Genomic DNA, 14643 nt, shown 5'->3' with positions numbered 1-14643 from the left:
GAAAACTTGGCCCTAACTTGTGAATAACCCCCCTGTCTGTCCTGCTGCCCTGTGCTGCCCAGGGCCTTCTGGGCACCTGCAGGAATGCAAACCAGGGAGCACCTGGTTGTGTGGCAGTGCTGTGCTGGATGGCTTGGGAATACAGTGGGCAGCTGAAGTCAGGGAGCTTCTCCTGGGTGGTTTGGAGGTGCTTCCTTTCAGGTCAGACATCTCAGTAGCAGCCAAATGTGGGATAATTATGGATAATTAACGCTGTTTGCAGCTGGGGTGGAGCATGTGGGTGTGTGGGGGTGATGGAAAACCCCAGGACAAGAGTGTTTGGGGGAGAGGTTCTGCTCTGTCTCCACCTCAGAGACCTGGCTGTGGGCAGGATCAGAGGGAGAACATCTCAGGGAAAGGACTCTGTTTGCTTACGATGCCCTCGGGATGAGCGGGAGGCTGGGAGAGAATTTCCCTCTGGAGCTGGTGCCAGGAAAGGGAAGGGTGCTGGCCAGGAATGTGAGACAGCATTTGGGAATGATGGTGCCTCAGGGCTGTAGTGTCTGGGTGAGCCTGGCAGAGGGGCAGGGCAGGAGGGGGTGAGTAAGCAGAGTGGAAAAACAGACGTGGTGGATGGAAACAGCCCGTGGTGCTGAGCCCTGGCTGGGAGCTGTGTCCCTTGGGAAGGGCTGTCTCGTGTCTGAGTGTGTGGCAGGGCCACGGCAGGCTTGGTGGAGCTTTGAGGAATCAGGGCAAGTCCCTCTGGAAAGCCAGACTCCCCTTCTGCAGCAGAGCAGAACCCGAACTTCTGGACCCAGCAAGACCCCAAATGGCCTGGACTCAATGGAGCCTCCCCTGGTGCACAAGGGCTCTGACTCCTCTCTTTGCTGGACTCGAATTCTTTCCCTCTCCAGCCTTCTCTGCTCCCTGGACAGGTTGTCTTGTTTCCAATCAGTCCTGTCTTCTTTGCTCCACGTAGTTTTCCCTTTTTCCACTGCTCTTCCCACCCAGGCTCTCTCAGGCTGGGCTCCCGTGGTTTGCAGCACTGCTCTCTGTTATTAATCTGCTTTGGTTGAGTGGCTCAAGAGAGGAGGGTCTGGATGCAGGGGCTGGAGATGGAGGTCCTGCTTCTTTCTTTTTTCCCCAAACCCCAGACTCTTCCCCCTGTAGCAGTTTCCACGCCAGGCACTGCATCCTTGTCACTGAGCAAGCGCTCTCCCACCTCCTGAAGGACTCAACCTATCTCTCTGGAGGCTTGCCAGGATCTGTCCTTTCCCTGACCTTACCTCTGGGGCAATCCTTATTCAGGCCTTAATCACATCCTGTCTAGACTTTGTTGCAATTCCCGCTTTTATGGTCTCCTGAAATCCCTCCAGCCCATGGAGTGCCAGAGGAACCAGCGTGGTGCCGGCGACGGCGCGCGAGGTGTCCAACGTGGGCTTTGGCCTCGTTGATCCATCTCTAATGGACCTGGAGGCACCTTTCCAAAGCCCTGAAGTACTGGCACAGTGTGGGCCATGCTCATCCCCTTCTCAGCTCTCCTCTCTGCCCTCCTGGCAGGGTCTGCACGTCAGGATGGGCCTCCCTTGAGCTCTGAAACTCCTGGCTCTGCAGAGCCTGCAGGACGTGGACCAGCATGCCCAGGGTGATCTCTTCTCTGCAGAGCAGGAAGCTTTCCTGCCTTTCTCTCTATCTTCCCAAGTCCTGCACTGCAAGTTTCCAGCACTCCTGTCCTGGGACAGGATCTCCAGGTCTCTGGTTTGGTGGGTGACTGAGTTTGGCCAAACCCTACTTGCTGGCCCAGGTGTTTCAAGCTCATTTTCAGCCTTTTTTAGACACTTTAATTTGGGTGAAAATGACAGAAACCTGCACTTACCTCCTCCCTCCACCACGCTAGTCCCACTTGCTCTGTCCCTTCTTCACTACCACTTAATAGCCTCCTCTTCCTCATTTTCACACCATTTCCCCACCTGCACAGCCACTGCTTGCTCAGTGTCTCAGGGTTGGTGTGGGACCCCTTGAGGTTTTCAGTGCTCACCCCTGATGTCCATGATAGAAGAATATTTGCTCCAGATAAGGCAGGGTGAGGGTCAGGGTTGACAGCTAAAGCCTTCACCATGGAGCTCCTTTTGGCAAGTGTGGTGGTTTATCTTCCTCAAAACCTGACTGAGCGTTTCAACTCCTTCCTGAGGGTGTGAATTCCATGTTGATAACCTTGGAGAAAAAAATAATGTGTGAGGCAATAAAAGAGGGTAAATAAATGCAGTGTAGGCTAAAAGGCTGCTGAGAAGTTCTTCCCCCAGAGGGTGGTTGGGCACTGACCAGGCTCCCCAGGGCAGTGGGCACGGCCCCAAGGCTACCAGAGCTCCAGGAGGGTTTGGACAACGCTCTGAGGGACAGGGTGGGATTTTTGGGGTGTCTGTGCAGGGCCAGGAGTTGGACTCAATGATCTTTGTGTGTCTCTTCCAAGTGATATTCTGTGATTCCATGATTCTATAAGTCTTGGAGAACGTGCATTTAATATGGATACATCCAGAAGGAAAAATCCAGGAGCAAAGGAACAGGTCATGCTTAGAGAGTAAGGGCTGTAGCATGGAAAGCAGTGACTGAAAGGCTTTGATGTGTCACTGGAGGGTGGGAAGGTCCATGTCCATCTCTGGAGAGCCATCCTGGATATGAGCACCTGCCCCAGCTGCAAGGCTGTGACTTGGAAGCCTTGGTTCAGGGAGCACTGAGCAGGGGACTGGGTGACACCACCCTGCACGTGGGAGCTGTGTCCTTCCTGGCTGGATGAGTCCAGCAGTGATGCTGCTTGGTACAGGATGATGAGGCTGCAAGGAGAAATCAAGAGCTGGAAAAACTGAGGAAGATTAAGCAAGTTTTATCCATTTAGCTCAACTGAACTAATGGGGACACACCAACTCTGCAAACACACCCCTCATACTGGTAGCACTGGAGTTTCCCTTTTGGGATGGGACACAATTTTCTGAGAAGAATGCAGGACTGGCAAACAGCAAATGTGTGTGGCTCAGTCCTGGAGTGGATACCTGCAGTCCTGGGGTGATACCTGTCTCAGGAGCTCCCCACCAGGGATATAGGGTTTCTCTGGCCAACTGAGATGCAGGTGATCATCACCACGTTCTCCCATGGCAACTGGCAGCTCTATGATACAAACTCTGCCTCTGCTTCCTCATCTCCCTGTCCTGCTGGGCACTGCTGTGAGAGTGTGGCTAGAGAGGGAGGATGGTGACTTGGGAAGAATCCCCCGGCTGAGGTTTTCCCTGCCAAGCACAGGGACAATTGGTCAGGAATCCCTGATCCCTTTTTCCCATGTTCCTGCTGCAGGTGTGATGTGAGCCCTGCTCCCTGCTGTACCCAGGTGCTGGGGGCTCCCTGTGCATGGATGAGCAGAGAGGACAGGGTTAGGAAGGGAGTTAACTATTTTTAAGCATGAATGTGACAGTACTTTGGCTTCAAGGCTTCAAGGCACCTTTTCATAGTGATTCATAGTGATTTTGTTGCCACATTTTGCTTTCCAAGATATGCTGTTGGCTCCCTCCTGCCCAGGGCAGGGCTCTGTGACATTCCCAGGGTTGTCTCCTGCTCTCCCCTTGGGAGCCACACTAGCCCACTGCTCCTACCTTCCCTCCAGGCTTTCAGTGTCTCTTGATTTCCTTCAGGAAACACTTCAAAGGTGTCCCTTTCTCCTGTAACAGGGCTTTGCCAGTTCTGTGCTCTAGTTGGTCAGATCTCTCAGCAGAAGAGGCTTTGCTGTCTGCTGTGGTGCAGAGCACACCCAGATAAACAGTGTGGAGACATCAGGACCAGCCTTTGTGGGCATTTTTTTTCCTCCCTGTGAAATCTGTTCACATGCCCCTGAAGGCCTGTGACAATCCCCATGTGGCCCTGGTCACTCCAGCAAGAGCACAGGGGTGCCCACCTGTCTTCAGAGAGTCCTTCCATCCTCTCACCTGTTGGATTTCTGATTTTTAGGGCAGGAAATTAGTTTTGGGAAATACACAAAGCTACTCTGCCTCTCCAGGGAGCAGCTCTGGTGGGTTCTGTGTCTTGCCTGGGTGAACTCAGACGTCGTGTTTCTTGTTTGTTTGCTCTTTGCTTTTACGAGCCCTGTGGTTTTTCGGGGTAGACACCAGGTCTGTTTACCCAGGGCTGTCAGGGACAGGTTACAGCTTGTCAGCAGAGTGGTGGCAACCCAGGGCAGAGCTCCACGTGACTCCCCCCTTATCCCTGCTGCCCCACAGCCACCCATGAGCTGAGTTTCCCTGTGCTCAGCTCTCAGGTGAGGTATGTGTCCAGCCTCCCCCTCTGTGAGCTGGGCTGGCTCTGGCTCTGTGGCTGGAAGGGACACTCTCATTTTTCCCCCTGCAGCTTGGAGGAGCAGAGGGACCTCTGTCAACCCTTTTGTGTGGAGCTGCTCTAAGACCAAGAGTCTCTTGGCAGCAGCATCTCAGAGATGCTCCTACATAACCCACACTGGGTGTGCTTTTATCTTCTACATCCTGAATTCAGTCCGTCCCATCTACCCACAAAAGCCCAGTGTCATCTGTAAATACTTTTCATGTAATTCTGTTTCCAAGATTCCCTATCGAAACCTGCTTGGTTTTGAAGTGGTTTTCTTTTTCCTGCTGATCCTAATCTTCTTTCTACCCTTTAAACTTCCATGGGTGGTAGATCTTAAGTTTCTTTCCTCCATTTCCAGTATGACCACTTGCTGATCATGCTTTTATCTCCTCCACTTTGGGTTGCTATTCTCAAAATCCCTGAACATCTCTTTTTGGGGTTGAGAAACCAGTGGTGGCACCAGATATGTCCCAGAAAAGTTACCTTTTGGCACAAAGTGGGCATGGGATGAAGCTTGTAGTGCAGTTTGTACTTGGTTATTCCTTGTATTAATAAGAAGGTTAGAAGGAATGAAGAGGGTGGATGTGGGCACCAGGCCAGCAGTGTGTTGAGAGCAGAGGGAGGGATTTTCCAAATAACACAGAGAAGAACAGCCCCTCCCTGGTTTCATTGTCAATTAAAGCTCCACCAGTAGCTTTGTGCTTATTGAGAACCCCACAAAAACGAATCTGTGCTGCAAGGAGAAATCTTGTGGCAAGGGCTTGGTTTTGGATTCAGAGCCAGGAGCTGCTGCCCTGACATGAGACTCAGCACGATGTGATGATGTTACCCAGCCTGTCCTCCTCAGGATGTGTGTCCATCAGCTTCTGGGCACGGAGACGAGCTGTGCCTGTGAGCAGTGACTCAGTCCCTGTCTGGGGCAGGGTCCCCTCTCCACGGGGGACTCAGTGGTGGCAGTGCTGCTCTCTCCCCACAGCCCCCAGGACACCCCCTGGGGTGTTGTTTGCTTTTGCAAAAGGGTGGCTAAAGGGCCACAAACCTGTCCTTGCTGTGGCCTGGTGTGGCAAAGCAGCTTCCCTTTGCTGAGGGAGATTTTGGGGAGCACCCCAAGGACCTGTGTCCTGCGCTGGGTGCTGAGTGTGGTTGGGCAGTGTGCTGGGCTGGCAGTGTGCCCCCTGTGCCAGGCACTGTGCCCACTGCCAGGCTGCAGCCACTGCCTGGCATTGTTGGTGAGCAGGGACAGGACCCAGGGAATGGCTGGAGCTGATGCCATGGCAGGGTCAGGTTGGATCTCAGGCAAAGGTTCTTCCCCCAGAGGGTGGTTGGGCACTGCCCAGGCTCCCCAGGGCAGTGGGCACAGCCCCAAGGCTGCCAGAGCTCCAGGAGGGTTTGGACAAGGCTCTGAGGGACAGGGTGGGATTGTTGGGGTGTCTGTGCAGGGCCAGAGATTGGACTGAATGGTCCTTGTGGGTCCCTTCCAGCTCAGGATACTCTGTGGTTCTGGGATCCTCTGAGGTTTCTGTGTGCCCCCAGCTCCTGCTGGAGGGCAGGACAGGCTCTCACCTTGGTTGTGGCCCAGTGAATGCACCCAACTGCTCACCCCTGGCAGGCTTCGGGGTCAAGGATCTCCAGTACAGTGCAGAAGCTTGTTCTGATTTTGAAGATCACATTAATCTGTACTGATTGAACTGGGGACCTCAGGCGAGAGCCAGAGCAGAACAAAATTCACCTTTCCCACTGCTCTGGAGTTGCTCCCAGCTCCTGAGGCACTCAGGTCACTGCTTGAGCACAGCACTGAGCAGACAGTGGGGTCAGCGTTTCCTTTCCACCCACAGGGTGGTTCAGAGGTGTCAGGTTTGTTCCCTGCAGCTGCTCTCGTGGGTCCTGCAGTTGTAAAAGCCAAATTATATTTTCTCACAGAGAACAGTGAGAAGCTCCTTCGTGAGTGTGCTCAGGGCGACCAAATTTGCTTTTAGGCTACAGCTTCTCCAGTGTGCTGGGATCAGTCAGCAACAATTCCCTCCTCCTGCTCTGATTTATAACTTATGTAAATGGGAAGTGACACGAGGGAGCAGGGAGGATGTGTTTGTGTGGAGTTAAACTGTCGGGCAGGTTTATCCCTCCTGTCACAGGACTCCACAAGCCTCAGTAAGTGGAGGGGAGCCTCATCTGGAGCTGGCTGGGAGCACCCCAAGGGGTGCAGCAGAAATCAGCCCCTGGGGAAGGGGTGCCTGGGCTGCCTGTTGTGGCTGGTGCGTGTCCCCAGGGTGGAGGACACTTCCAGGACGCTGTCAGTGCCAAGAGATGGATTCCTTACAGCTGCTTCTTTGCTGCTCCTGTGCTTCCAGGTGACTCTCTTTGTCTACTCGGACCTGCTGCTCTTCACCAAGGAGGACGAGCCCGGGCGCTGCAACGTGCTGAGGAACCCTCTGTACCTGCACAGTGTCAAGCTCCAGGAGGGTGAGTGCCTGCAGCAGCAACTGGAGACATCTGGGGAATTTTCTGGCTGCTAGCTATAGAGGTTTGTGGCCAGCAGCAAGATAGCCCTCCACTATCCCACTGCTCCCAGTGTGTACCATCCAACTGGTCCTTCCAGGGGTGCAGGGCCAGCATCACCCTTCCCACCCCTGCATCCCTGGGAGCTCCATCTCCTGGGACACCTCAGGAGCACTCAGGTAGCCCCCCTTTCCAGGGCTTTCTGGGTGCATATCTCAGGATTTTGGGCTGGGGGACTGGCTGTGGGGGCTGTTGCCCTTGCTGGTGTCACACTGTCTGCAGGTGAGGCTGAGAAAGGGAAGTGAAGGTTTGAGGTTTCCCCCGTGGTGCCTCGAGGGAGTTCAGAGATTGGCTTCAAGGGTGACTGGCCAAGCCCTGCTGACCTTTACTTTGCTGCTTCTCGCTTCAGCCACCCACGGTTTCCCCTGTGCATCCATTCCCCTGCAACCCCACTGGGGTGGAAAGAGCAAACCCTGCCCTCAGGGCAGGGCTGGGACCTTGCCCTGGCTCTCTCCATCCTGGCTGACCTTTTCCTGTCCCACCAAGGCCTTGGAGAGGGCTTCTAGGGCAGGGAGTGGCTCAAAACGGGTTGTTTCAAGTTGAAGTGTACAAGAGATGCCCTTGAGCTACTCGGGGTCAAAAAAGGAAGAGTGAATTGCTGTACCACATCCTATTTGCTATAGTGGAGCCACTTCTTGGCCCTGGGCCCAGTCTCACCTTGTTCCTTCTCTGGTGTGGTTGTTTTTTTGGGTATGGGCTTGTTTTATGTACAGTTCCCTGACTGTGTCAGCATGGGGCTGGTGCCCCAGCTCCTCCTCCAGCCCTGGCAGTGGGTGTTCCTGGACTGGGACCCCACGTGGGATATTGGGATTTGATATAAGGAAAACTTTCCTGTGATGAGCTTGATCAGATATTGAGCTGCCCAGAGAGGTTGTGTGATCTCCATCTCTGGAGATGCTCAGGACTCAACTGGACACAGCCCTGAGTGCCCTGATCTGAGTGCTTTGAGCAGGGGGTTGGACTCCAGAGCCCACCAGAGGCCCCTTCCAACCCGAATTACTCTGGAACTGATGAGCCAATGTCTTCATGCAGTCCTGTGGCCCTGACCAGAAAGGATTAATCCAGACCTGGGTTGCTTCTCCAAAGGGATCATTTTGAGGATTAATTTTGCCGCTTCCCACGACTTTTCCCATCTGAGCCCTGAGCTCTGTGGATGAGCTGTGTCTCTCCACGTGCCCCACGTTGTTCTGAGCCTCCGTGCTGGGACCTGCAGTGCTGTGCTGGACACCACAGGCTGCATCTCGGTTGTTATTTCCCATTTCCAACAACGTTTCTGCTTCCAGATGAGTTCCCTGACCTATTTGATGGGGGCAGAAACACAATGAGGGAGATGGGGCACCACGGCGTGAGCCATTGAGAAAATCCACTGGAGCTTCCCTGGGGTTTGCTGAGCGTGTTCTCAGTGCTGCTGATTCCTAAGAAAGGGACAAAAGAAATTGTTCCTCGTTGAAGTGCTTGTGGTCAGTGACTGCTCCCCATGTGTGCTGCCCCTGGCTGCTCCCACAGGCTGGGGAATAACTCTGCTCTTGTTCACCTCCTTGGAGAAATCGGATTCCCTGGTGCTGCTCCTGGCTCTGCACACCAGGGTCTGTTTGCAGCTGGGCACAGGAACGTGCCTCCTCACCCCAGGCACACACAGGGATTTTGTGAGCAGTTTTCTGCCACTGATTTCCTTGTTGCAATAATTACTTGGCTGGACAACACCTGGAACAGCCTCACAAGCCTCTCCAGAGGGGATGTAGGTCCCTACAACACCGAATTGCCCCCATACCCTCTGAATCCAGCACAACTGCTGTTCAGGCAGCTCAAGCCCTCCTGCTTTGGGCAGGGCTGCTTCAAAGAGCGAGGAGATGTGTGTCCCTTTTGGCAGGGCTTTAATTTGCTCTCCTGAATGGCACATGAATAGGAACAGGCGTATTGCTGCCACAACAATCGGGACATCTCCGGTGTGCTCAGCACCATTGTGCTGTTTCCTGTTCCTGCGCTGGGCGAAAGCGAATCAGCCTGATCTGCTTTACAATGCACTGTCTTCCTGCTTTAGAAGCCCAGCACTGCTGATGAGCCCCAGGCCAGCCAAGGTTCCCAGTGAGACAGGCCTGGCTTCCTCGCTAGATGCTGTGGGAATTTCCACGCTGCCTCGCTGGGATCCTGCTCCCCCTGGGTGGGTGTGCTCAGCTTTGGGACACAGAGGAGTGTTCCTGTTTGCAGCTGGATGAGCACCCCCGTCTCCACCCAGGATCCTGCAGACAAGGACTTCTCATGTGCTGCTTCGCTGTCCTTGGCATCGAACCTGCTGTGTCTTACAGCTCCAAGACAGGCCAAGAGAGTGGTTTATGGGCCTTCTGTCCTGCCACAACTTCTCCTTGCTGGCCCAGGGATGCTGGGAAGCACCCATGGCTTGCACCCTGCCACACTTCCCCAGGGACCCCCACTTCCCACAGTGGGTGACAAACTTGTCCCCTCTTGGCAGCCAGGAGTGTGTGTGCTCCCTCTGTGCCCCCCCAGCACCCTGCCCTGAGCAGATGGGAGAATTTGGGGGTCAGGGTATCTACCCTCACTGTGGGCATTGCCACAGGTCCCTGGGCCCTGCAAAGGAGCAGCACCACCTTCCCTCTTCCCCCATCCCTTTGACCTGACACCAGACATGCACCACCCAAATCCTGGGTGTTTTCCATGGGCTGCACGGGGAAGTGGCAGTGCCAGGGCGGTGCTGGGAGCTGCTGCTGTGCTGGGATCTGTGTAAGTCAGTGTGGGTGTGCAGGACGAGGCTTAGCTGAGAGGAGGATGTGTCCCCACAGAGCTCACACCCTCCTCTGGGTGCTGAGCCTGCCCTGGCACAGGGACGGTTCACGTTGCTCTGGAAGCCAAGCCAGTCCCCAGCACAGCACAGCAGGAAGAGAAGGAAATATCTTCAAGTGAGTTTTTTTTAATCCTGCTTATTTCCTTTTAGTTTTCCCCTGAATTTGGCTGACAGTATGTGCTGTGCTGCTGTCACAAAACATGTGGGGAGCAGAGCCCTGGATCAGCCCAGGCATCTGCCACCTCCCTGGTGTGAGGTTGTGCCTCTCTCCATGTTTTTCATGGTCTCTGTGCTCATTCCGTGGCTCCAGGACACTTCAGGCTCTGGTGCTCCAGCCTGACCCTCTTGGAGACTTGAAAACGCTCCCGTGGAAGGAATCCTGGCAAAGCTGGTTTGTGGTGAAATCTGCACCCGGGTCTGCCCTTCCTGGCTCTGCCATCGCCCTCCAGCCTCCAGGGCTCGGCCCTGGCTCCAGCCCAGCTGCTGGGCTGGGCAGTCTCTGACCTCCCTTTGTGCTACCTAAAGGCAGCTACTGGGAGAAAATGGGTATTAAGGCATTCCTTGGCCTAGAGTGGCTCCCTGCTCGGTGTGTCCTGTAGGCACTGGGCTGCTTGGCCATGTGTAGCAGCGAGTCTGGGAGGGACAGGGAACAGGAGCTGCTGGCTGTGGAGGTTGTGCCAAGATTCATAGTTCAATGGAGGTGAATTTGGAAGGGAACTTAATTCTGATGGTTTTGGACCTTGTCAGAACCAGAAGGAATCAACAGTAGCTCAAGAGAAGTGGGTCATTCCCTAGGCTGTTACATCCCAGGCTGTCACCTGTCTTTACTGAGGATGACTTGTTCCTCACATCACCCAGGAAAACATGGCTCAAGCTCCTGAGGGAACATGACTGGGATGTGCTGGTCTTCTGTAATCTGCCTTGCAAGGCAGCCTGGAGAGCTTTGGTCCTGGTGCAGGGAGGAGCAGAGCCTGGCTGAGGAGCTGGGTGTGGTACTGCTGACCCCTCGGGAAGGAGGAGCAGCAGAAGGGGGTGGTGGACTCGTGGTGTGCCAGCAACGGGTCAGATCCTGCCTCCAATCCTCCCATGGCTCCCATCAGAGACTTGGGCTTAGCAAAAAACATGCTCCCTGATGGTCCTGCTGGGGTTTATGGAAGAGGGTGCTGCCCTGGGGAACAGTGAGTGGTGTTCTGTGGTGCAGAGGTGAGACATGGGCTCCCAGCCAGGCCCGCTCACCACGTGCTCTCAAGGGTCCAGCACTGCTCCCCTTCTGGAAGTGGTGATTTGGAGGGGCAGCCCTGGGGCCAGGCTGCTTCCCTGACCCTCAGCTGGCCCAGGGGAGCACAGGGAAGGTTTTGGGAACACAGAGGGGTTCCTCATGGTGCTGTGCTGCAGCAGCTACTGTGACACAGTGCCCCGGTGTCCCCTTAGTGGTTTTCCAGCCCATATCCTGCAATGTGCTTTAAAAGTGAAGCTGGCAGTGGAGACAAACCTGCAACCCTCCAAAGGGCAGATGGAAGAGACAACCAGCAAAGGGCTCCAGACCACATCTTCATGGGTTTCATGTTGCCCATGGGGTGACTCCAGAGGCACCTGAGTCCCTCAGTGGGTCACAGCTCTTGTCTTGTCCTTTGGCTGCTGCCTGCAGCAGAATTGCTTTCCTCTGGGGAACAGGGTGGTTCAGCACTGTGCAGAGCCTGTTCCCACTGAGCACAGCTCAGGCTGTTGAAGTGAAGCAGAGCTTGTGCTGACACTGCTTTCAGTGGGATCTGCAGCCGTGCCCAGGCTGCAGCTCTGATCTCATGGCACAGATAATGGGCTCATTAAGGGCATTAGGAAAGCTGCAGCCCTGTGGTGCTGCCTGCTACCAAGGGCAGAGCTGGTGCAGGGCAGAGTGGTGTGAAGGAGCAAAGCAGCTCCTGGAGATGGGCTGTCCTGGTTTGGAGCTGGGGTGACCCTGTGCTGGTGCAGCTTCGTGTCCTCCTGTGAGGCTGATGAGTGCCAGGAGCTGCTTCCCTCAGGGCTGGGCACACACAAAGGCCAGGGCAAATCTTCAGGGATGACTTTTTGTTGGGTACAGGGAAGGTTAGATCTGCAGGAACCAGCCTGTTGGAGCAGCTGCAGTATAACCCATCCCCTGGGACAACTGGCAGCAAGTGAGGAGCTCTGCTGGGCTGCTCCATGGGTTAGTGGGATGTGGATCAGTGTTGGTCATTGCACTGTCTGCAGCACCATCTCCTTTCCCAAAACTGTGGAAGGGCAGGTTCCTTGGCCAGGTTTCCCACTCTGGTGGGAGCTGGGGGGGCTTTGCCCTCAGCCCAGTGGAGCAGGATGAACTCTTCCCTCTGCCCCGTGTCAGTCACTTCCCATTGCCCTGGGATTTGGCTCCATCTCCTTGGAGAGTCACTGTCCCCAGCCACTGGCATGATGGAGGCTGGGACAGACAGGAGGACCACCAGGGCCACCCAAGGGTGTGGGGCAACAAGCTGGGAATGAACAAGGATGTGGGAAGAGGAGCTTCTCTGTCAGTCCTCCTGGGAGCAAAGTGCCCACAGAGGTAAGATGAGGAAGACCCATCCTTGGTGCCCAGGATGGCACTGCAGGACCTCCACACCCCTGGGAAGGTGCCACAGGCTGTGTGTGCCAGGGCAGGTTGGGCAGGAGAGCCAGCACTTGGCCTCTGAAGGAAACAACCCCTTTTCCAAAAGGACAATCCCAAGGAGAATCCATGACAGCGCAGTGAGTCCAGGCAGGATTCCGTGCCCGTGCCCGCCCTGGCAGATGCCACATACATCACCCAGCTCACAGCCTGTTACTGGAGGGGCACAACAACAAATGTTCATTCAGTGCTGTCCCTCTGCCAGTTCCTCTGCCAGTGGCTCCACTTGCAGAAATGCAGCTGCAGCTTCGTTCTGATCCTGTTTTTCCTTCGTTCCAGGTTCAGAAGATCGGAAGTTCTGCCTCCTTTACCTTGCAGAGGTGAGTGGTGCTGTTTTCCACCTGAACTTTGTAGTGGGAGCTGAACATATAAGAACAGCTCTGCTCCCTTCTGCTGGGGCAAGGAGCACTGAACAGGCTGATTTTAACTTCCTTTTTAATTAATTTGCCAGTGTTCTGGGAAAGAAATGTAATGGCTGTAGCCAGAATATATGAGTAAGAAGCTGCTAAAAGGAGTGTGAATGAGGAGGCTGGGCAGCACTGGGCCAGGCTTCTGTTCCCCTTCCCCCTGTGGATTTTCCTTGGGGTGCCTCACTTTTCTTTTGGGATTCTTTCGCCTGGGGGCAGATTTCCTTGTCTTTATTTTTTAAGGCATCTTGCTTTTCTTGTCTTCAAGTACCCAGGTTTGAAGCTCTCAAATAAAATAAGGAAGCTCAGTCTAAAAGACATAGAATCATAGCTCTAAAGCCACATGTGGCTAAGTGCTCTAACCTGAGGTAAGCTCAGGGCATGGTTCTAAGAACACCAAGGTTGTGGGTTTGGTGCCCATAGGGCCACTCACTTAAGAGTTCGACTTGATGATCCTTGTGGGTCTCTTCCAACTCAGAGTATTCTGTGATTCTGTGAAGCAGGTTTGGGGTCACTCAGACATTGGCACAGCCCGTTTGTGTCCTGAGGCAGCCAAGAAAACCGCAAAATTGGTTCACACTGACTGGACCTCCCTTTTTTCCTTTCCAAGTGACTTTACTGTGTTCCTGCTTTCAAGGCCTTGTATTTTCAGAGGTGGAAACGTGGATCTGGGAAAGATTCCCCAGGGCACAGAGGAGAAAGGCAAACATTGCTCAGCAGCACCACAGAATAATGAGCTATTGTGAAAGTTGGGTGAAAATGCTCTGCATGGAAGTTGTTCACCTTGAGTGGCTGGACTGGGGCCAGGGCACGACCGGCTGCGGAGCCGCCGCTGACGAGTTCCCTCTTACGTTTCCTCTTGTTCCTTCCTTGTCTCCCCTGTGTCTCCCTGGGGCAGGGGCTGAGCTGCCCCTGGGGTTTGCTCAGTGCGTGTCCCAGTGTAACGTCAGCCTGGCCTGGGCTCCCTCCCAGCTAATCCTGTGCTGTGACTCAGGGTTGGGATGAGGCACTCGGGCATTTTCTCACGAAAAATGCGTCCAGAGCCTGATATTTAATTCAGAAGCTCTGGGCCCCTCAGTAGAAGTGACTGAAAGAGAGCTGGCTGTGTTTCATGAGATCTTGAGAGGTGAAGAGCTGTCTTTGTCAGGGTGTATTGAAGTGCTGGGCCTAATTGGCTATAAGAGCTCTGGTGATGGAGATTCCTGACATCCATTGTGGTTGGAGTGCAGGAGTTGGGCACAAAATGGGAAACATTTGCTTTCCTTCCTGCATGCTCCCCCTCAGAGGACAGTAGGTCTGGACTGGCCACACTGGTGGGATTCTGAAAATCCCTTCTTGTTCCTCCTGTTTGCATGGGGTGTTTTGGAGCAGGTCACAAGTGGAGTGGGAGCTTCCTGACCCACAGTGACCAGCAGCTCTGCCTCATGTCTCACCCCCCATGCTGTGCCAGCCCAGGCTCTCAGGTGACACTGGGACAGCCCCTGGCTCAGGGATGACACTTTGCCAAGCAGGATGTTCCCTGTGCCATCCCTTCCCTGCCAGTCCCCACAGGGTTGCTTGGAGGCTGCACTGAGCCAGGGAGATCAGCACATCTGGCTCCAGGGGGAAGGGGACAGTGAACTTCCAGCTGTAGGTCCCATCAGGCTCTCCAGCAATGGGAAATTTGGGCTCAGAAGGGGAAGCTGAGCTGCAGAGTGGGGGATGTGCCTGTGAGTGGGCAGAGGGCCAGGGCAGGACGGTGCCCTCCCGACTTCCCTTCTGGGAAACAGTGACCTGCAGGTCACCACCCCAGGAGCCACGTGGAGCCGGGTGACCAGGCTGCAGGGGCTGGTGGCTGGAGCAGGAGAGCAGCAACCTCTCAGTTCTGCAGCACAGGGGTT

The 14643-nt window shown here is 54.7% G+C and overlaps 1 protein-coding gene across 3 annotated transcripts in view; it reads left to right on the top strand.

The window, feature by feature from the left end:
* RGS3 (regulator of G protein signaling 3) overlaps positions 1 to 14643 on the top strand; it is a 93798-nt gene that overhangs the window by 42040 nt on the left and 37115 nt on the right. For all 3 annotated transcript variants that reach the window (XM_027727229.2, XM_027727230.2, XM_027727231.2), the window contains 2 exons: positions 6690 to 6801; positions 12636 to 12676. In XM_027727229.2, the coding sequence (XP_027583030.2) occupies positions 6690 to 6801; positions 12636 to 12676 (153 nt within the window). The remainder of the gene's footprint in view (positions 1 to 6689; positions 6802 to 12635; positions 12677 to 14643) is intronic.

This window comes from Pipra filicauda, unplaced genomic scaffold (assembly GCF_003945595.2).
Source record: "Pipra filicauda isolate LSUMZ 115617 unplaced genomic scaffold, ASM394559v2 scaffold333_size800053_pilon, whole genome shotgun sequence".
Lineage (NCBI taxonomy): Eukaryota > Metazoa > Chordata > Aves > Passeriformes > Pipridae > Pipra > Pipra filicauda.
This window is presented reverse-complemented; position numbering and strand designations above follow the sequence as displayed.